We start from the raw sequence: 23,307 nt of genomic DNA on the forward strand, positions 1-23,307 counted from the left end.
GTTCCTTGCTGTCCCCCAGGCCATGCTGGCCAATGTTACTATGCTTGGTAGCTTGATGTGAGAATAATTGCTGCTGTTGTATAGCGACAGCTCATACCACCCTGCTTTGACTCCCGGGGCCCATTTATTCTGTCTGAGCCCACAATGTTTACATGACCAGTCCTGGATCAGAGGTCCCCAACAACTTTTCTGTGTTGGCCGGGTCACCAGGAGGCAATCCAGACCTGGATGGTGAAAATCAGCCTCTGATTCTCCAGAGCCGTTTGCTGCAGGCAAGCCTGCTCTTGGGCTGATGGTGACCGAGCTGGATGCTGCTGTGCACATTATTTACTGGGTCCTGCTGGTGTGAGGAAAATGCCTGAAATGAATGGGCGGGATTTGTCACTGGGTTGGTCCATCATTTACACCCTTTGGACTTCTGCTGCTGCATGAGCAATGGGGATTGATGGGTCCTGCAGAGCAGAGCAGAGCGTGGACACCTAAGTGGGGAGGTCTGACTGAGAGCAGAGAGCTCCGGAGGTATCCAGGCTCAACGCACCTGGTGCCTTGTCAACTCCAGCCCCACTGCTGGGGTGCTTGCTGGCATTTAGCTGGAGCTAATGAAGTTCACGGATGTTAGTGCTTATAAGTGAGGCTGAAATATGAATAATTTCTATGTAATTTGCAAAACACTTTAACAATCAGCCTTAAAAACACTAGCTATCAAACCTTCTGAATTTATTTCAAAGCCATTTAGTCTGGGAAGGAGCTGCTAATCAAAGAACATAATGGACGTATAAAACTATGAAGTAGAGACCTACTTGTTAACCTCAGGGGACCAGAGGTATGGAAGGGATCAATTCAGGCTGCATTTGCATTTGTATGCCAGCATGAAAAACGTTCAATACAAAGAGAACAGGATGAGAGAAGAGGGAGGGGAATTGGGCAGAGGCTGCTCAATGAGTCTGCCCACTGGGAGTGAGGCTGCTGATCCTCCAGAAATGCTTTATGAGCAGAGCCTGGGGCTGGGATGTTTCAGTTTTGTTAAATGTGAAGCCTATCATGTATTTTGGGATGCGAAGTCAGGGCAGAAACGTTGCTGAAGCTGCCCGCTCTCAGGAAGAGTGCCTTGCTATAAATCAATATGGTAACTGAATTAGCAGCCACGTTAAGGGAGCTGTATGCCCCAAAACAGGATTACAGGATAAACTGTTGTGGTTAGGGAAAAAGCTTTTGCTCCATGGCACAAAGCTAGTTTGGGGGCTTGTGCTGCTGGGTGCAGGTTGTTGGGAGTTGTCACAACATAGGACTTAGTGCCGTGGCCCGGGGACACAGAGCTGTTCATGTAGCCCCATGGCTCAGGCGTGTGACCCCCTCTCAGCTGGATGCCATGCAGGATGGCTCTCCGTGCTCCTGGGTGCAGGGGGGATGCTGTGGTGCTGGTGTACCAGTTGGGTGGGAAGGTGCCTCTAAAACATTTGTGACCTGCTGCAGCTACCATGGCACGGTGGCACTCAGGGCATGTCTCTACCAGCAACCACTCTGAAAAGCTGTGCAGTGCTAGGGATATGGGGCACAGGAGTCATCCAGGAGGAGACACATCCTCATGCTTATCTTTCCTGGGGTGACATAAAAGACTAATCAATTAGTATTGTTCATGATGTTGGAGGTTTGAGAGGTACTCTGAAATATTCTGTACTAACACATTGCAGTGCTCTGTATTGCCTGCTGGGCTTATTTTTGAAAAACTTCTGGAGTGAGTGAAGTGCTAATTGGAATAGGTGTTTTGTACATGGTGAGCTTTGTGGACTATACAGGAAAAGGCTTGATTTTCTTCCTGAATTAAATAGGTACCTAAATGTAGCTCTTTGTACTTGCTGGTTTAGAGACAGGGTGAACAATTTTCTGGTTTATGGGCTGCAATTCTTTAAATACTTTACCTAAATCTCCTGGCATAGTTTTGAATCATTTTGGGAAAGTAAAAATACCAAAATTAATTAATTTCATACATACATACAAATAGAAACTTCAGAGCCATGGGCAGCCCTGCTGCCTGGTGATGGCAGGGGAGGGTGTTACAGCCTGGTTTGGTTGCCTGTTGTTTTTCACTACTTTTGAGCAAAGAGCAATGCAGGAATCAAAAACTTACTTTTTTTGTAGAATGTTAGAAAAGTATTGTAAAAATTCAGGTGGCTTCAGTGACACCAGTGGCCCCAATTTACTGGGAGGGGAGGGATAGAAGGACACCAGTGCCCTGGTCTCACTCCTGCTGGGTCTCCTGCTGTAGCTGGGGCTCTGCTCTTGCTAAGATCCTTTCTTCCAACTTGCAGCTGCGCCCGAGCTCTCACCATAGGTCTGGATTTGGCTTTCATGTTTTACTTACTCCTCCCACGGCTTCCACATCTACAGCATCTTTGGGTGGGCAACAAGGCTGTCCCTTGGTGGTACGCAGCATCCTGGGGCACAAAGATAAAGAAGCATCACAGGGGTTGGGTTCTTGACCCTCCGACATTGCAGGGAAGTAATTGCTGCTGCTGGGCTGTCACTGCCATGCCAGCACGCTGCTGAGGCCACTCGACACGGCTGCAACCTCTGGAGAATCTGAGGGATTAGTCCATGTGGAAGAGCTCATCAGCACCCCAGAGTTGCCCCAGAGGGCAGAGGACAGTGTGCTCTCCTCTCATCTGGCTCTATCCTTCTCCTTGTGTTTAACCAGGCCTTTTACTTAAATTATTTTTTTTTTAGTAGTGTAATCACTGAATATCTTTTCTCACTGTCTCCCAAACTTGCAGTGCTTTGTTGCAGCATTTGTCATGTTAGATAGGTCATCGTTTTTCATTTTTAAGCTTGAAGAAGTTGGAAATAGAACAGGTCAGTGAGCGACCACATCACAGAAAGCCCTGTCAGTCCTCCTCTTTCTCACCACACCCTTTCTTGCTTATTTTTTCAGTTTAAATGTCTCCTACCTTTAAAACACAGCGGTTAATTTGTGGAAGAGATGAACTGTATCAGTTTGCATCCTTATGTGTTGGTTTATTTTTTTTTTCTGAGAGGGACAGCCACCCATCTCAGACACAGATATTTGGGAATTGCCTGAGTGGGAGTGGAAGGTGGTGCTCCAGGTCTCTGTGTGGCTATTTGTGCAGTGGCATTCCCCCAGCTGTTTAAAAGAGGTATATTTTACCTTGTAAGAAAAATTCTCCTTATTGATTAATTGAACTGGCAGAGTGACTTATTGCCATGGAGGCACTAATGGCAGGAAAGGACAGAACATCATTTCTAGATTGGCTATAATTCAGAGATATTGCTTATGTTACTGTGTCTTGGCAATATATTTAAAAAAAATTGCTCTAGGCTTAGGTACCAGCTATGATGATAAATGTGTGATCAGGTCATTATTTTTAGAAATACCAAGAGGAATATTTGGGGGCTGGAAAGACCGGACTGCACATGCCTGCACTGGCTGTGGGAGGGTGATGGTCTATCCAGAGCCTATGGGTACGTCTTTGGGCAGCGGGAAGATGTTGTTGTTACTCCAAGGGAGAGTCCAGGCCTGTGTGCTGAGCAGGGGACCTGCAGGTCGGTCAGTGAGGGGCTTGGGGCATAGGTGACATTTGAGGCTTGGCCCCTTCTAAAATACAGATATTTCTGTGCAGATGGTGAACTGGATTTTCCTTTGGGAGTATTGGCTAATTAAAAAGGCTCACTGTTTCCATGACAGCTGGGAAGGTAAAGGTGATGTTCAGCTCTGACGTGATAGATGGAGAAACAGCCTTGAGAGTCCTTGAGTCTAACAGACGTGGAGGTTGGAGCCCTGCATGACACAGCTTTGGAAATTCTCTCCAAGTCCTCTGTTAGTCATCAGAGTAGGCAGCCTGCCTTGCCTGTACAGCCTTTTTAGCAACAATTATGGAAAATATCCTAGGCGTCAAGGCGACAAAAGAGGGAAAGGGCTCTTTTGGAGACTCACAGAAGTGAACTGTGAAGTAAATCCCTAATGAGATCAGTCATCCCTGGGCAAGTCCAAAGCCTTCTCTAACTTTGAGCTCCATGGCAGTGTACCAAAAAACTTTTCACACCAAAGCTTCCCTCCAAGCAAGAAGAAATGTGGAAGGCAACGTCCTCATTAGCTGAGATGTGCTCTTCTACTTACACCTCTGCAGTTCTGGCCCGGTGTTTCTGCTGCAGCAGTGGTGTGCAAAAAGAGCACAGTAGCTGAGAGAAATGTGCCTGTGGCTTTGCTTGTCCTTGTCTTTGTAAAATGAATTTGGAGACTTCCAGTAAAGATCATAGCATATTGCAGCCACGAAACCTGGCCTGAATGTTTGAATCATTATCAGTACAATCATGTAGCTTTACTATGATGAAAAAACATTATTTGTACTTGCAAAGGGAGTTACTGGCTGCATGTAGAGTTAGTATGTCTAATCAGTGACCACTGCTGGTTTCTGGAGGCCAAGACAGATGATCTGGTTTGGCCTTCAATACAATGTGTTGGGTATGTCTATATGTTTATATGACACCCAGGTGTATGTTAATGACTTGGCCAGTGCCAGTAACTGGTCATGGCACCTCTCAGCAGAGGTGTCTAATGTGGAGCTGCTGAGAGGCTGAGGTAAGGTAGAGGTTGAGAGTGTAAGGTAGAGGTTGAATGGCAAATGATGTCAGCTGGTGAGAGAGAGCCAGAAGGAAAGAGGGAAAGAGAGGAAGACAACGTTCTGAGGGATAGAAGGGGGAAATGGAGAATGGAAGAATCAATCCACTGAAAGACAGCAGGACTCTGATCTGAGAGTTAGGATTAAGAACAAAAGCAATGGGAAGCTGTGAAAGAAGAGGAGAGGTTCAGGATAGATGTGGTGGTGCTGAGGGCACCTGGGGTGTAGAGGAGGCTAAGCATGAGATGTTCATATTCAGCAGAGGCGGCGCAAATCAGGCCGAAGCTGATCTTTGATGTTGTTGAGAACTTCTTGGCAATGGTGGCTGGCTGCACATTCAGATGGGAGATGGAAAATGCCAGGTAAGAAATGGGGCCATGCTTGAACTTCTGCATCAATTCCTAGCAGATAGCCATCCACAGTGATGCTAAATTGTTGGCAGTCTCATCACCAAAGCCACAGAGTAGGGAGATATATGGGCTACAAATGTCCCTCCTGTTTAGTGGAGGGTAGTGCAGTGAAACCAGTGCAGTCTGTGCTCTGTTGTACTTAAATGAGGAGTGTTGTCAGTCCAACAGCTTTCTGTAAGACAATATAGCATCTTTGGCAAGACCTTGCGGGAGTTGTTATATTTTCTGGCTTTTTTTAAAAACTTGTTTGAAGATCTGCTCTTCCAGGCCCTGCAGTTTGTGTGCACTTCCTGAAGCTACTGAGCAGAGAAATACCTGGAGAGAGAGGGGACCCCAGAGCTGACATTTGGCACTGATTTAGAAAAGGGCTGCACCAACATCTGCCTGTGAGGTTCTACCAAAACTCCTCCCCAGATGTGCACTGCTGGTCACAGGCAGGCAAGCTTACCTAAGTCGATGCATTGGAGTTTGGAGCAGAGAATCTGCATCAAAATAAACACCCAATTTTGGGTGTTATTGCATAGATATGAAAAATTAGAGAAAAAGGGGTTGTAAAACTGGCAATGCAATGCGAATGCTATTAAACTATTATGTTTAAAAGAGAAAGGACATGTTATTATCAGAAAAATCCAGATTGGGCAGAGTGATGCTACACAACTTCAGCATGCCTTCCCCATGGTACCTCTGGGTCTGAATCAGGCCCATACACAGATTTCTGACCATGAAAATGGTGGCTATTTAAAGAGCAGTAACTATTTTTACAGTATTAAAGATGCTTCAAATTTGTTATGTGTTTATTGTAATGAAAAATGATGTCATTAGTTCAGCTGATTGAAATTTTCTAAGCGGAACATTAATCTTCTGAAAAATGAGGCTCTGCCAAAACTGACTCAGAGTGTATGAAGGCAAATTATTTTTTTTTAAAGACAATTTTATTTTAAGTAAAGAGGAAATATTTATTTTAAAAAATGTCATATTTACGTGAAAAATATTGGTAGTTTTCCAGCCGGCACATCTTATGGTGCCTACAGTCTGTAAACTGGTGATTTATTTTGCCTGACTGAAGGTGAGGAATATTTTTCTGTTCTGTCCAACGAGGGATGGATCAGACCCCAGAAGAGGCTGCCTGGTTACCATTATTTTTACATCCTTCTGATGTTTTCTGAGACATTGTTTGTAAAGAAAACTGGAAACCAAATTATGTCCCCTTCACTCAGCTTGTAAACAAACTTTCTGGGGCTAGTTGGAGCTGCCAGATTCCTTTTGTATATATGGTGTTTGCTGGGAACACCTCAGTGTCTCTCAGTGGTGGGAGCCTGTCCACCTCGGTACTTTGTCTCCTGGGACTGGAAGAATAAGGGTCAAGGCGTCTCCACTGAGGGAGAGATTTCTCTGCACCTGTGTAGCCTCATATGCCTTAACTTGCCTATACAGAATTTGTTTAGTCAGCTACATATAAATTCATAAATTCTACCCCTCTTTCGAGTAAGAAATCAAAGTGGAGCATTCCCTTTTCTATAATGCATTAGTTAATTAATTCTACTCATATGCATGTAAATGATTGTTTCTCAGTGTAACACTGAAGCCTGTTACTCAAAATTAACACAGAAATTGAAAAAAAAAAGATTTTTGGATATATATTTTATTTGACAGTGGTTTAGAATATCATACAGTAAACAAGATTTCTGTAAAAGTTAATTTATCCATAGTGGTGCGTTTCATAAAAATAGTTGCTCACTTACAGCCTTTCTGTGACTATTAATACATGGAATTATATTTATAGAGATAGAGCTGTACAGGGTAAATTCACAGCTAACACTACACAGAAATATTATTTGGAATGGGGTTTAGATGATGTGCTGTCTTCACAGGTTATCGATTACAGCCGCATAAAGCAATTACTGCACAAGGAGTAGCTGTGAACTGTGCAAATTAGAGTTTATGCAAGCATAATCTCAACTGTTTTTCAGATTTCATTGTTTGCTTTCTTTATACATAAAAATAAGATACTGGGACGTGCATCTACACTACAGAAGCATTGTCCAAAATCAGATTCAATAAATTAATGGCAAATTATACTGGATTCTAGTTCAGGGGATAAAGATTTTTTTTTCCATTAAATAATAGTTTTATAAACAGCTACGTGGACTTGTGCTTTTTTAGAAATTATAAATGGATTTCTCTTTCTAAAAAAAATTGTTTGAAAGCTGCAAAATCCTTGACTTGAGGCTTTTCAAATAATTGGACAGGAAGAAACATGCCTATAAATTTGTCAGTCCAGTGCAATGTTTGAGACATACAGTAATGTGCTAATTTCTTGGAACAAAGCCAATTTCAATCTAATTTTTCAGCAGAGCATGTGAGGAACTAAGACTGCTAGAGAACAATAAATTTTAAATACGAATTTTTGACAGTACCTAGCTTTATGGTTTGTTTGTTTGTTTGTTTTTTAATTACCAATGTATTATTGCCCAGGATTTTGTTTTAATTTTGACAGACAAATAAGCATATGCACACTTACACAGACATATACGCATCTTTTTGAAACAAGGTAATGACTGATTGACTGAACTCGGAGATATTTCCTGTGAAGGCAGACTGGAATGTTTACCTGGCACTTAAGGCTTGAAATTCAAAACAGACAAGCAAGAAAGATAAAACCAAAAAAGAAAAAAAAAAAAAGAAGAAATGGAGGTAGGGAAGAAATGATTAAAAAAAAACCATTTTGAAAATGGAAAATATATCGAATTTACTGAATGAGGACACTGACAACTGTATTTCAGAAACCAGTCTAATGATCGTTAACGTGTGCCTGAAAGGCGCCTGCTCTGCCAACCTGAGGGGATGAAAGGTGAGAGTGTCCTAAGTAAACGAGGATGGGTATGAAACATAGCACTGTTGATAAATGAAGCTTTCATTTTCTGCAGGAGGGAAAGGCCTTTCCTTAAGGAAACTGCAGCTTTTTCTCTGTAGCACTCTTCCTTCCATTGCAAGGGCCTTGCAGACGTCTGGGTTTTGAGCCTGGCCAATTGGTTTGCGTGCTACCTCGCAGGATTTGGGGAACCTGTAGTAAATCGCTTTTGAGAATAATTTGCAAATACAACTCCACCCTAACTCCTTTCCAATGTACAGAAACATGGTTTGTTCACAAAAATGGCAGTAGAAATGGTATCACAGAAACGAATCCACTGGATTCCCCACTCCTCCCGTAGCGCCCAGTGAACTGTGCTACAGGACTATCACGTGGACTATCCCAAAGTGTTAACAGCGGAGACATGTCATGGGTGTACAGTTCCAAATGATGCTTCAAAGCAACCCTTTAACCCCTGTCTAGATATGTCGAGAACAATTTATTTACAACATTTTAGCTCCATGAAAAGATCCTCTCTCGGTTTCAGCTTGCTCCGTGCAGTTTTATTTAAGGCGATGTTCCAGTTTGTGATTGCTCTAACTTGTTCCAGTTTCTTGATATAAAGTTTGAATGAAATCCAAGTCCTTCATGCAGTGGGAAAAAAAATGCTAAAGCTACACTGCACTATCCTTCTCTGATGTACTGTCCTTCATATTGTTTTGGTTTCTTCCATAGCTGCCAAAGTCCCTAAAATGGAACTGGGACTTTAGGGTCGATTTTAAATCTCCGTGTTGACTATATGCTTTTGAACTTATTAGGTACTGTGCACATTGTCATGGAATTACACACTAATGTTTTCATTCCTCAATGCTTTGTGTATATGTGTGATAGTTAAAATAAATTAAAACAAACCAATGTGAGACAAAAACTAAGAAGAATGTTCTGCGTCAGTTTGAGACAGTTAGAGGGCAACAGTCCCTTGCTTATCTGCTCATGGCAGAAGTACCAGACTTCAGGACGCTAGGTAGCTTATCTGAGCCAGGGATTTTCCATGGCCCCGGGGAGACCGCTGCCTTTCGAACTGTGGGGTTGGTGCTGCGAGTGCTAATGGAGTGGAGATGTCCCTTCCTGGGGAACTCGCTGGGTTTCCCGTCAGGGTCCCTCTGGCTGTGGTCCATATCGCTTCCAGGCGAGCTGCAGCGGTTGCTACTGTACGTCTTGGTAGCACCTGTATCAAGCTTGACATGGTCAGGTGCTGCAGCTGACTTCTTCTCACTGGTATTTGTGGGTTTGTGATCTTCTTTTTTGCTAAGAGATCCTCCTCTCTTGCTTTCCGGCTTCCTCAGCCTCCCAAACTGTTCATCACTGGTTCCAGCACACACGTGCTCTCTTGCGCCAGCCTCGATCATAATGCTGTGTCCCACCACTTTGCTTTCTGAGGTGGGCCTGCCACCATCAGTGGTCTTAGTTTTGCCTTCTGAATATCCTTTCCAAGAAGCCTCTTCATGCTTTGACCTGTCTACCTTTTTAGGACTTGCTGACCTTTCTCTTTGTTCTCCTAACCTTTTCTTTTTGTGACCGTTCACCGAAAGCTCCTTTGGTTTCCTTACATCGTGTTCCCTCTTGATATCCCATGTTGCCTCTGGGCTTATCTGGTGAGAAGGGTCAGAGGGTGGGGCTATGTGTGATGAAGATAATGGTGAGATTATGTCGTCGAGGGAAAGAGCTACTTCCGGCAGACCTGGGGAGGTGGCAGAGGGAGCACTCCAGGAGTTTGGTTCGTCTGTTGTAACAACAAAGAGAAGGGAGTTAGGGGCACGTTCAGCAGCACAGAGCGTGCGTTGCACAGGCACACGTATTCTGAGCAACACCAACACCCAAACCACACACCAGGCTTAAACTCCTCTCTCTTGGATGAGGCGAAACTCCCAGGGGAGTCAATGGGGAGGAAAACAAAAACAATTTCCCTCCCTCCCAAAGCAAAAGTCCAGGAGAAGCAAAAACCACCGGGCTGGTAAAGGCTGGAAAACTGTCTTTTTTCACACAGATTCTGCTTTCCTCTGCCTACGTTAAATTATTCTTAAAATAATAAAGCCACGTGCTCATGAAATCAAATTGCCTCTTTTGTAGCCGCATAATGGATTTCTTAGCTGGGCAATATCAGCGCTGTCTCTGAGGACAAATGAGAAGGACTTTCTGCCATCTATTAGACATGTCCCTACAAGCATATAATAATTGACAAGAATTTGTAGCTCAGATAAGGTCATCATTGAATTCTGTCTCATATTTTTTCTAAACAGATATAATATTGCAGTGTTTATGGCCCCACAATTCTTACAGGGTACTTACAAAGCTCTGCCTTTATATCACAGCGTCAGCTGCTGTGTCTCTTGGCTGTGCATTTTGAATTTCTCCTGGTTACTTAGCCTCAACACAATATGGTTGGATTGTGCAGATCCTGTTTAATTTAGCTAAATAGACATCTCCTTTGCTGAATCATGATGATTTTCCTAATCCATCAGTACAAAGCAGAATATTCTGAGATGCCTTTCTCTTGCATACGCAATCCTTATTTCTTTTGATTAACGTTCTGGCAGACAACGAATCCATCATGACTAATGACAGCATGACTCCTATTCTTACCCGTCTACACGGAGGTTAGAGAAATCACTGAACTTGGCTAATGTCATTCCCTATTTAGCACCATTGCCTGGCTCTGAACGGTATGAGCAATAATCTGTCAGAGATGAAGGACTATCTCAGGGATCCATGGAAACGAGGTAGAACTCGTGGCAAGAGCCGCATATTTCATGGGGGGAGAAAATGTAACCTTCTAGCTGCAGAACAAGCATGGGCTTTTGCGGGTCAGGACTAGTATCTCTCAGTGATATCAACTGTCCTTTAAAAGATACATTTATTTTACTCAGTGCTATGGCTGCCTTCAAATTATCATGAAGATGTACATCATTTCGAAAAACGGAACGGATTTTACTGCCCAGCCTGGGACCTGCAGCTTGCTTGACTGAGGCAGCACTTCTAAGTTAATAGCTTGATTGAGTGATTGCTGTCTTGCAGATAAAAATAGGAGAGACAATAGTGAGGTGGGTGACGTAAAGGGAGGGAGCAGTGCGGTTAGCTGAGGAGCTCTTTATTTTCCCAGATGGTGTTTGTCATATGCTTTTGCATAATGAGCATATGTGTGGAGAGGATTAGCATTTGAGAGGGGAGAAAGTACAAGTTCTGTGTAAGACAAATAAACTTTGAGCTGGGAATCTAAATGGGCTGAGGGTCTCAACTGAGTGTTTTTTTTTTTAAATCGCACTTTCTTACCCTCCAGTTAAGACTGAGTAATGTACCATCTGCTCCCTGCTTGGCACTTGAGCAAGAAAAAATAAAAGGAAGGCTCATGCATGTAGAGTGATCAGCTCTTAGGAGCTTGCCTGCAAAAAGCATCTGCTTTGATGGGCTGCTTCTTTACTTCTGCTCTTCAGCGCTGCCCCGCCAGTGCAGGAGGGCAGGCTGCGCCTGAGAAGGGAGGCACAGATCCCACCCTGGCTCTTTTTACATCTGAAATCCAGGGGATCACATTTTCTGTTAACACTTGAATCAGGGACCATGCATAGGGTCCAGGTTACTTTGCCTGATTCTAGATAAAAACTATGCCTGGACTCCACCAAGCAGCATGAAGCTGCCTGTGTGCACCCGCGAGGTACCTGAGCTAGCACTAAAAAAGCAACCTTGGGCCTTATAAAATTAAGTTTGTGCTTAATTTATGGCATTGTCACACCTCCCCAGGGCAGAGGTGGTGCCCAACATTCATCTTATCAACATATTTGACTCAACTACAGTCTTCTTTCCCAGTTGTTTACGAGCTGATGTTTTTTACTGAGTGGCAGTGAAGAGCAGGGGGTCATTACCAGATGTCGTGCAAGGCTCTGAGAACATCTAAAGTTACAGAAATAGTTTGTTACTTTGGGAAGTATCAGCTGCACACCAGTAAAAACATCAAATGGCCCAAGGAAGCAAGATTCCCTTGGTGCAAAATGTGCCATTATGCTCAAATCGTCTGTTTCTTGTCCAGGAGGACAAGCCAGGTGGCCACCATTCAAAATCAGGGTGGCAAACACCTCTCACAAGTCCTTTGAGGCACAAGGGGCAATATTGTACCAGTTATTTGTGGGGGTGAGTGGCCTGCTGTTTTATTCCCTAGAGATGAAAGAACTGAATTATTAATGGACTGTCCCCCTACACAATTTTTTTATTCTATTTTCTTTTTGGATGGGAGGGAAAAAACACCAAATGTTGCAGTGAGAAATCATAGTGGGTTCGAACCTACTTCAACAAAAGTGAATCAACGTATTTGTTACATGTAATGATATATAAATACAGATATCTATAAACTAGGACATGCAGTATTATACCTATTACTGGATTTCTGCCTCTTCCCCAAAATACCCTAAGAAAAAGGCAACTTGGCCAACTAAGCAAGAAGACTTGTAGCCACTGTTTAAAGGGAAGTTTGGCTCTGGGAGAACCCCAGATGGGCCACTGGCTGCAGTTTGTTTAAAATACTGTGTTTTCTTGCTGGGGAGGCACCTATACAGGCTGTATTTCCTGTGGCCGGGGGAAAAGTCTGCCATGAAATAAAACTGTCATTCATATTCTGTGGCAATATGGTACTTGACAAAATGACTTTCCGTAAGGGTTAAGTACCATCATCTGAGACAGCCAAAACCCGATCTAACCTGTTTTTTCTTTCAAATGAAATGAAATTACGTAGAAAGTCATCCTCGGCGTTGGTAGACGCTAATGTCAACAAGCCATTGTTGCAATACGTCACTGGGTAGTGAGGAGAATACTGATGTGAGGGTATTGTAAACAACTTTCCTCTAGTCTTTGATCATTATGGGAAAATATCAAAATTACTACAGTAGAGCAGAGTGCAGTAATGTAAGTAATTTGTTGCTCAAAAGAGAAACCTTTTAAAGAGCTGTGTTCAAGCTATAAGGGTTCATTTGCACTAGTTCAAACAGCATTAAAATTATTGTCTTTCCATAACAAATATAAACATGAGAAAAATGCAAAATTCTATTCTGTAGAGCAACCAAACTAATGATTTCTCTTTATGCTTATTCTGAAGTTATGGCTGCATTTTGTAGAGAGTTATTAATAATTCTGAATATTTTTTTCCCCTGTAGTTTTAAAGCTTTGTATAAATCCTATATGTTAATTGTGAACATAACCTACTTTTACTGTCTGTTATTCCAAAGTATCTCAAAACATTTTGCAAGCATACTGAACCAGGGACAGATCAACAATTTTATTTTTTTCTTCCTTCACCTCTGGGAGGCTGAAGACAGTATTTGTTTAATAGAGCATGAGCTACTAATGGCCAAATGACTTAAAAGCAGAAGTGACGGATATCACATTCATTTGAAACTGCTGGAGAAATTTAGAGACGATGTAGCTTTAGATTTGTTTCTGACTTTGTCACAATGGATATCATCCTTACTGTGGGAGAAATTGTTTTTCAAAGGTATACATCTCACTGAAGGCTAATAGATGTCTTCCTCCCTTCTTTGAAGGGAGAAAATCTCCCTTGACCTACTAATTTAGACAAGACAAATGAGTTGGGAGCAGCACTGTAATCTGTCGCTGCGGTGGCATTTGATTTGGTGTAATTTAGTAGGTGTTTTCCGGGTGGCTTTTAGTTTCCACAAGCTACTGTCATGCAGGTTGGCAGCACTTCTCCATGGGCTGTGTAAGAATGACTCACCTACGACCTGTTTCACATAACTCCCAGGCAAGGAGTAAATTGCTAACTGAGTAAGAGACACCACAGACACAAGATCTTGAGTGTGTAGGAGGACAAGTAGGAGACAAACACAGCCGTTCTGGAGGAAGAGTGACAAGGGGAAAACATCAGGAACAGAAGTTTTCTGTCTAAAGGCTTTTTTGTTTGAGGTAGAACTGCCATATACATGAAGTGTTTGCTTTGCTACATCAGCTTACACACGTTCAACGGAGGCGAAATGAAGGTGCTACTCTCGTGTGTCTGCTTGCTCCTTTCTTAACTAAAGCCTAGTCTTCTACCTGGATCCACTGCTTGCCGATGACTTACATCTGAATCAGTAGAAAAAGAAACCTGTCTTTACTGCTAATGGAGAAGAGAGCTCTGCCTGTCTTACTTTCTGAGCATTGTCAAGGTACCAAGTCAGAGGAAAGAGCTCAGCCTACTGATAAGTTTATTAAATTTCCTGCAATACTTATGGTTTTTCACAGGTTGCCCTTCTGAGATTCTGTCAGGTCTAGTCTTGCTGTGCTTCTCTGCTCTGCCAAGATCTCAGATAAAGAGAGATTAGACCTCAGATTTGTTCTCCTTTTGCATCAAAATATTTTAAATAATTGCTTGGTGGTTTATCAAGAATGTGTGATTTTCATCACATAAAATTAACCATAAGGCACTAATATTGATTTATTTAATATTTAATAGTATTGTAAAAGGGACATCACATTTTAAGTACAATAAAATCTCAATGTCTTTTAAATTTCCAAATTATGCGGATAATGAACAATACATTAAAGCTTTGAATGCTTTCAGTAATCTGAATGAAACATTTCCTGAAATGTCTAAGCAGCTGTTTTCATATCTTCCCAGAATTATTTTCCTAGGGAATCAAAGAGTTTTTGATTAAATAAAAAATATGGTGCTTTTTTTTCCCCCCACTTTTTGTCTGAAATTATGTATTGCCAGAAGATGGCAAACAGTTCTTACAGATGCTGCTAATAATGAAAATGGGACAAATTGTCCCCTGGTGAGTATCCACTAATGTTGGCAGTGTTACACCAGGAATGCATTTGGCTCTTTCTCATTATATCTTGACATGTCTGCGATGTTCCTGATTGCATTGGTCTCCTGCAGCTTGTCTTTAACACTCTCTAAGGAGGGTTATTTCAGAATATTCAAAGAATCTTTAATCTTTCATCCTGGAAATCTTTCCATAACCCAGACAAGCAGCACCCTTTGTCTCCTGAAAAAAATGAGGTTTTGATAGAGAAGCTCTTGGTACCTTCTGTCCAGCACTCAGTGTCATCCAAATGTGATACAATATGCCACCCTTTCCCCCAGCCTCCCCCGGAAAGTGAGTGGCAATGGGCTCTGTCCCCACTTTACAGGCTCCCTATACTTCTGGCTGTAAACTTGCCCTTCTTGTTAATTATTCAACAGTGTTATGCAAATGTTTTCTCACAAATTATACTTTGCTTGGCTTAAAATTACACTTTGCTTGGCTCAGCTTCCACTGCTCTTATCCATGTTCAGCTCCCTCAACACCAATAGCTCTGGAAATAAACATCAATGGATTTAGGTGGTGCCTTCTGCTGTGATATGGTCCTTTGTTTGGTCAGTCACCATGGACACATGGAAGGTGGGATCGCCTTTTCACCATTAGTAATGCCTTTACACTTTTTTTTTTTTTTTTTAAGCTATGATGGCAGCGTGCTATGGGTGCAAAATATTGATTCTATGTAGAGGACTTACATATATACCATACACATTTACAAAATAAATCCAGGCTATACCCAGTTATTTTGGCACACGAACTACTTTTTCTTTGCTACACGCACATGTAGTTAAATGATGTGCTCAGCATTGTGAAGTCTTGTTTCTGAGGCAATGAATACCCAATCTAATTTCTTGCTATCTTAATGTAACCACACTTATTATACTGCTTGCCTGTTTGTACTGACTAATGTCATGCTGACTCTGAATGTTTATAGTAGCTTATAAATGTAGCTTGTCAGGGTAACCAGAGTCAGTTAACAAAGTGAGAGAATACAGGAAAACAAACGTGTCTGAGTCCCTACATCTTTTACTTCTGAATTTTGTGCTCCGCGTTTTCAGAAAAGTAGAATGATTTGTTAAGAAAGACTGATGTTTGGAGCATTAAACAGTGCCAGACCTAGTCTCTCTGTCAGCAAAGTCATTGTGCATTTTTTTTTTTTTTGTTACTGGTCTAATATTGGAAGAGGGGGACACCACTAGTACTGGGAGCTACCAGTGACACGGCTTCTGGAGATGTCCACAAGAACTGAAGAGATGTGACTGTAAATGTAGGCCAAGTGAGGAATACTTTTATCTCCTCAGTAGACTTCAAACATTTAATTTTACATCCAGAAAATTCAGAAAATTCAGTCATTGACCCATTCCAACACCGGGAAGCACAACCCTGCTTCCTGTTTTATTCAGTTCCCAGTGCCATTGATACTCTGATGCTCTACTTCTTTTCATGTTACTAATCATTACTGGTGAGCAACAATTTAGTTCCTTTGGGTTCATTATATCCATCTTCCATTGTATACTTTACCTAGATATTAAATGGGGATGGCATTCATAGAGTCCTTGCAAGGGCCATCTGATCTCCTGGAATGATCACTTCTCAGGTAAAATTCACTTTCATCACCCTTTCTGTACTCTGCATGGAGGTTTGCTAGAAAAAGTGCTTTCATGTTCAGAGATCTAATTTGAGAATTATTGAAACACACTTCAGAAAGAGTAGATTGTTAGTTATGCTTGGAAGACCAAATCTGCAGAAACTCAGGAGATGATATTGCTTGTTTTTGGAGCTAAGGCAACAGAGAGAAGGGGAAAATTCAAACTTGGGGCAGAGAGGGCAAAACTGCATATTGCAAGGAAAAAAAATATTTAAAAACCCTTTTTAAAAAAATGATGAATGTTTTCTTGAAACAAGAAAGTCACACACATTGATTTGTGTTGGCTTTAATCTGTAGAGAGTGCTATGAATGAAAACATGTTTATGTTTTTTATGTAACGTATTCTTTAAGGGCAGTTAACGAAGAAACATGGGAAGTGACTGATTTGACTTGGAGAGTTCCTATTCGTATTCTGCACTGTTTCTGATCCTACGCTAGACCCAGTGTATCCTCAGTCCTAATCACTTGAGATAATAATTTAATTGCCTTACAGAGTCAGAGAGAGAGGTGCCTCAGAAGACCTCTGGAAATAGATTTCTGCTTTTCTGTTGAATGTGTACACAACCAATGCGGGGGAGCTCCTTCTGGGAAGCGCTTTTGGAGGCTGTGGGTCAAAGCTGAGTGGATGGACACAGAGATCTACACCCATTGCCCCACAAGAGGCCTTTTTTATCAAGCACGGGTCGGTGCAGGTAAGTGGCCTGAGACCTTTCAGGCTAATACAGGAGATAACTAATGAATTCAGAAACACTCAGAGCTTCTGCTATAGGGAGCAAGTAGACTGTATTGTCTCCAGGACCTGGATGATCCTGGGGTGCTGCATCTAGCTTTAGCCCTTTCCTGGTTACCCTGCCGTTGTTCACCTCTTAATTATAAATCACGTCCATAAACAATTCAGTGTGATTTTGTAATTATGCCTAAACACTGCATCATTTGGCTCTCTCCAACATCAGTCACACCTTAGAGCAGGACTGAGATAATTTTAACACTGCTGTTACAATAGCAAGAATAAAAAAAGGTAATTTTTTCTGTGCAGTAGAATACTACCTAAAGTGCAGAATGGGAGAGGGAAAAAGAATCAAGAGCCACACTTACAAACCGGTTATATTTCAGACTTGAAACAGGTAAATTAATTTAGCAAATCAATTTACTAATTTACTGTAATAGTCTTCTGGCTGTGAATCTTAAGGCCAGATGATTATGAACACACAGTGTATCACTCATTCTAAGACTCATTTTAGCCTGTTCAATAGATATGGATCTAGTAAACAGTCCTATCCATTAAATATTTAAGCCAATGATCATAATCACTAATCTGAGTGAACTTGGTAAATTTGAGTTTTCCTTGAATCGAGTTAATGTATCTGCATAAAGGTTACGGGATTACTCACTAATACTGAGAACAGCCAGAATGAAAATTTGCAGCCTGCACAGTGCTTTTATCCTCCGCAGCAAGCTCCTCACCACTGCATCAGTGTTAAGTGTAGGGACAGCCTAAGTACCAGTCTTGAGTGATGTTGCTCTAAGCACAGATTGTCATTCACTAGGTCCTTCAGGTGGTTTGGGATCCTTTTTGAAATGCTGAGCACCTCACATATCTATCAGATCAAAGCTACTCAGGCAAAAGAACCTCATCCTTTCAGTAAAGAATGTTTTATTTTTTCTGTGTGGTCAGGCAGCCGAGCAGAAGCTGCAGAAACCTCAGCAGTTCTCTTGCAGGGCCATGTTGGAGCTGGAAAATCTACATTGCAAGTTACTATGTAATTAAAAAAGATAATGACTTTAAAATTAGTTTTTATTAATAGAATTAAGTGACATTAAGTCATAAAAGGTGTTCATAAATATGTTAATAGAATGTGTGATATTAATGAAAAACATTCTGCAGAGACTGAATAATTTAAGAGTTTGATATTACACACTTAATTAAACTTAAATATTAAAATTATTAATTATCACAGCTAAAATGGGCATTAACAGTAGGCATCACATCCTGTCTGGTCAATAAATGACTGTCATTATTAAAGGTATGTAGATAATATATAAAATGTATTTAATAAGTGAGGAATTCGGAGCATTTTGACTGTACAGGAAATGCCCCTAGAAAGTTGTTTCTGGCAGGTGCTGAGAGTTAGTGGTTATCACTTAAGATCACAGCAGGATCTTAAACAAAACACATAACTTGGTTTGAACGCATCCTTATTTACAAGGCTCATGAATAAGTATTCCCATCCTGCTTAGGGTAGAAGCTGCAGGGTTAGTTTAGCCTCTCTTTAGCAAACTCTCTTCAGACTGGTGGCCGCTGGGCACTGAAGGTGCAGAGCTGACCCTGGGGCCATGCTTGCTGACGGGGCTGTTGTGGTATCTGACATCCTTTGGATGCTGAGACAATTTTCTCTGAAAACGGTGTAGTGAAACGGAAGTGGACGAATAAATGAATGTCACATTGTAATATTCAGCACCTAATGATGACACACAAATTAACATGTTGTTAGAAAAACCAGATGTTTAAAATTCTGGTTTGCATATGCGTTGCTGTAGCTCAACAAAATACAGTCATGTTCGTTAAGTGTCGATTGTCGATTGGCAATATTGTCAAAGTGAAAAAAATGCATTTCATTTTCTCACGGTTTTTTCCCAAGCTTGGAGTAACTAGCTACAAGAAATCTGACAAGAGACCACCTCTCCCTGTGGTCAGGCTACAAAGCATCAGCCAGGAATTGCATCATGGGATGGCAGAGCGAGAACGGTAGAGGTAGGACCAACTGCAAGTCCCTCTATTGACAAAGCTTGCCTTCTCCTCTCTAATGGTTGGAATAACAGTTTTTCCTGTCACTATGTGACAATTTAGACTCATAAAATTTCCCATGCCAACTTTGAGAATCATAAGAGGCCCTGTTAGTTTAATTTAGTCTTGGGTATCATAGCATATCATGCAGTAAGTTCCGGGTCCTTCTAAAGAGTATGAAGTTCGACTTCTCCAAATCACTATTTATGTCAAAATGCACGAGTGGCTCTGCTCTCCTACGGGGAAATGCATGCCATTGCAGAAAACTGACTGTGCTGAAGAGATTGTCAAACATTGGAACAGGCTGCCCAGGGAAGTAGTTGAGTCACCATTCCTGGTGGTATTTAAAAGACTTCTAGATGTAGTGCTTAGGGACATGGTTTAGCGGTGGACTTGGCAGTGCTAGGTCAACGGTTGGACTCGATGATCTTAAGGGTCTTTTCCAACCTAAATGATTCTATGATCTTATGTGGAACCACTTTTAGATCCCTTGTAGTCTAGCCATTGAAGCAGTTACTGCACAACCTTCATGATGAGAATTATTGGGCCAGGCCACAGGCATAATGGTTTGTGCCTTCATACTGTTCCCTGCGATACGCAGCTCTATATTGTGAGGACACCATCAGAGACACATAGGTAAGATAACTGATTAAGAAAAAGTTGGAGTGATGCAGTCTTGCTGTTAATTGAGGCCCCATTGCAAATTTGCATATAAGAGGGGCTGTGAAATCGTCAGCAGGAGAGAGATTTTATAGTACGCTAAACTGCAGCAGCGAAGCCTGGACTTGTTCCTGTGTCAAACTGCAAAGACTCAGTAAGTGTTACTGAATTCCCATTTTTCCTATTTCTCTGGATTACATGAAGAAAGGAAAAGCCGATGCTGTGAAAACAGAGAGACGGCTGTGTTCTTTCAGGCCCTGTATTTTGGGTGCTTATCTTCTAATATCGTCAACTGGACGAAAATACAGGAAGCCACAAAAAGAGTTAGAAAAAGATTTGTGGGTGGGACTTTTCCTTTCTTTGGCTGGTAAGTCTGCTTGCCAGTTTATGTGAACTAAACCAGGGATAATGTTTGCTCATCTGTTTTATTCACTGTAGTTTAGCTGTAATTATCTGCTCTTTACACCATATTAGTAAATCTACTCCATAATATTATATTATAACAATTAAGCCTTAGTAATAAGAGAACTTGCTCAACAGCCTTATTATTAAATCTTTGCTCAGATGTGGGGGGACACTGCCAATTTTGGTGTGGATTATAATATGTGTGGATTAGTGAGGTTCTGCTTTAATAATAATACTGAGTAGTCGACTAGGAATTTTAATCTTTAAAGTGCTTTTCAAGCATTAAATAATTAATCCCCATAACACTCCCATGAGATAGGTAAGTAAATATTACTATCCCTGTTATACAGATGGGGGAGGCGTGGGTTAGAGAATTCAGCTGGACTAGTCAAAGCCACTGGGAATGTAGTTGCCAAAGCAATGTTTATGACTATGGAAAGGACTCAGTATTTTTGCATTCAAAAAGTAAGAAAAAGGCATTACTTCCCTGGAAGCTCAGAAACATTGCCACAAAAGGGAAAAGGTCTTCCAATGTGTCCCTCTTTCTTTCAAAATTGTGTTTTCTATTTCTATTAAGGGATACCTATGTAAAAGGTCTACATATCTCTTAAAATAGAAATTTGCTGCAAGACCGAAATAACTATACACACCCACGTACACATACACTGTTATTTAACAGAAGGATGTTCTACTTTCCTGCCAGCTGCTACATATTTATTAAATACTAAAGACATGTTTGTAAAGCAAATTTTAATATTCAATTTTGTCCTTGAATAATTTTTACCCATAGCGATAAAATGGCTAGAACCTTTGGGAGCCCATATTCAAATTGCCTGATGGTTTTAGACCAATTTTATTAACCGGTATATTGATTCATTCAGTTAGTCCTACTTTTTTTTTTTTTTTACACACCACAGGTTCCTGAAATTAAGTTGCAATTGCTAGAAATAAGAAGGTGGTATTGGAAATGCAGCAGGAATATGAATGAATGTTTGCAGTTCCACCAAGGTGGTCACAGAAGGAGAGGGCGCTTTTCCAAAATTACTATTGATTTTTGCACTGACATCAAATGAATGATATATGGGGCAGTTCAACTTTCGAATAACACTCAACTTCAGCTCTGGAGATTTATAAAATGAGCATTAAAAATAGGATGAGTTGGATTATCTGATCAGTACTCCGAACAGGTAGGAGTATCTGGCTTGAATGTACAGGCCAAGACGCTTTCACCCTTTTTTAGACAAACATAACAGCTTCAGACATACTAACAGAGTTAAAGAACTAGAAAAATGCAGTTTGCAGCTGAGTGGAGATTTCTGAAGGATTTAGCTGTATTCAAACAATAAAAACACAGGATAAGCTCCCAATTTTTCATATATTTTTGCAAATATAAATGCAGTGGTACGAGTAAGGGCTACCAAACCCATGGTGCAAGGAAGCACAGGCACATGTCACTTGATGTGGATGTACTTTTGAAACCACCTTCTAGAACCCATATCTCTCCTGTGCTTTATCTAACTCCAAGTAAACCTGCTGATCCTCTTCTGTCCATAAGTGATTATTTACACAAAATGGAACAATTACTGTAGGAGAAATGCGGACTCATAACAGACAGTGCAATGATGTTATGGTAGGGGCCTCTCCTAAGGCATGCCAGAATGGTCAATATATCTGTTCTACATCAGGAAATTTGACTTACATCCTTGGTCAGTGCTCTAATGAATGGTAGCACAGCCACAATTTTGGTTGGGAAAAGGCCTATTGCAAAACTGGCTCTTTAGGAAAATCCTTCCCCTCAAAACTCTTTCATTAAAAACACCTGAAAAGGAAACATTTTCTAACAGACATTTTTTCATTTGACCTGATATTACTTTTCTTTCAATCAAGTATTTCGGTTTTAGTGTTGACTCAAACTAAATTGCTTTTGATTTTTCTGGATATACTTTACTGGGAAAGAAAATCTGTCCTAACGCTTCCTGCCAAATAAATAATCAGAACCATTCAGAGCTGAGTGACTGTGCAAAACTAACTTTAGCCGTATTTATAGAGGATTTACGTTTCTACTTATTTCAAGAAAAAAAGACTTATTTCCTGTGTCCATTATGCTATAGGAGGAAAAATAAGGATAATGCACAGAAAGTCCTGGTTATAAATATCTAACACTTGTGGTGGAACTGCAGTTCACTGAACTTCCTATGGTTGACAACTGGGACCTGCAAAATGGCCCTAATGTCAGCCTGGATTTTTAACCTCATGATCTCTCTGAACTACTTTTACTGAAGAGCAAAGAAGAAGCAAGGCGAGAACGACTGCAAGGAACAGTGCAATTAAGATTTCTACATGATGTAGGAACTTCTTTGCTGCTAGGAGGTCTCCGATGGTGACACACACACACTGAACAACATGGGTACAATTTTCAAATGGCCTCTAGATGTGGCCAGCTCTGCACTACCAAAGTACAGGGACATGTCTGTGTTCATTAAATTCTTATTTACAGACACGAATTGGAAACGTGCTGTATCTGGAAACGCATGCAAGCAATCGATTAGATTACCCAGATTTGCGTGCACAAGACTGTTACCTTAAGCACAGCTTAGTGCCTGTTGCTAGGGGCAGGAATTCTGTGGGTATCACATGGGAGGAGCTGCTTGAACCTCAAAGGCTAGGAGGATACCTTTGGGTATAACTCCCTTTCTATTTCCAATCTATCTACTTCAATTATGTGAGACTGGCCTTATAATTTTTATCTAGGATATTAAAAGACATTGTGCAAAGTCAACAGCAGACAAGCTGAATGCATCTGAACACTTCTGTGTTTTCCGTGATGACAGCAATCAATACAAAAAATAGGAAAAATAAGTTTTTCGTTTCCTTTTCTTTCCAGGTATCATTTCTGGGCCATGACTCTGTATTACAAATTTGATGTATCTGAACAATCTGTGCAGTTTGATCTGATTTATGAAGAAAATAGCTTGAAATCAAGTGCAAAGTGCCATGTGTAAATTCAGCACAGCCACTGGGTTTAAAAAATGAGTGTTGCCGTACAGCATGTTCCAAAAAGTCTTCAGT

General features: G+C 41.2%; 1 protein-coding gene across 2 annotated transcripts in view; it reads right to left on the reverse strand.

Moving 5' to 3' along the window:
- Positions 1 to 8,878: 8,878 nt before the first annotated feature.
- MAGI2 (membrane associated guanylate kinase, WW and PDZ domain containing 2) overlaps positions 8,879 to 23,307 on the reverse strand; it is a 760,760-nt gene continuing 746,331 nt past the window's right edge. For both annotated transcript variants that reach the window (XM_074161622.1, XM_074161614.1), the window contains one exon: positions 8,879 to 9,678. In XM_074161622.1, the coding sequence (XP_074017723.1) occupies positions 8,879 to 9,678 (800 nt within the window). The remainder of the gene's footprint in view (positions 9,679 to 23,307) is intronic.

This window comes from Numenius arquata, chromosome 2, assembly GCF_964106895.1.
Source record: "Numenius arquata chromosome 2, bNumArq3.hap1.1, whole genome shotgun sequence".
NCBI lineage: Eukaryota > Metazoa > Chordata > Aves > Charadriiformes > Scolopacidae > Numenius > Numenius arquata.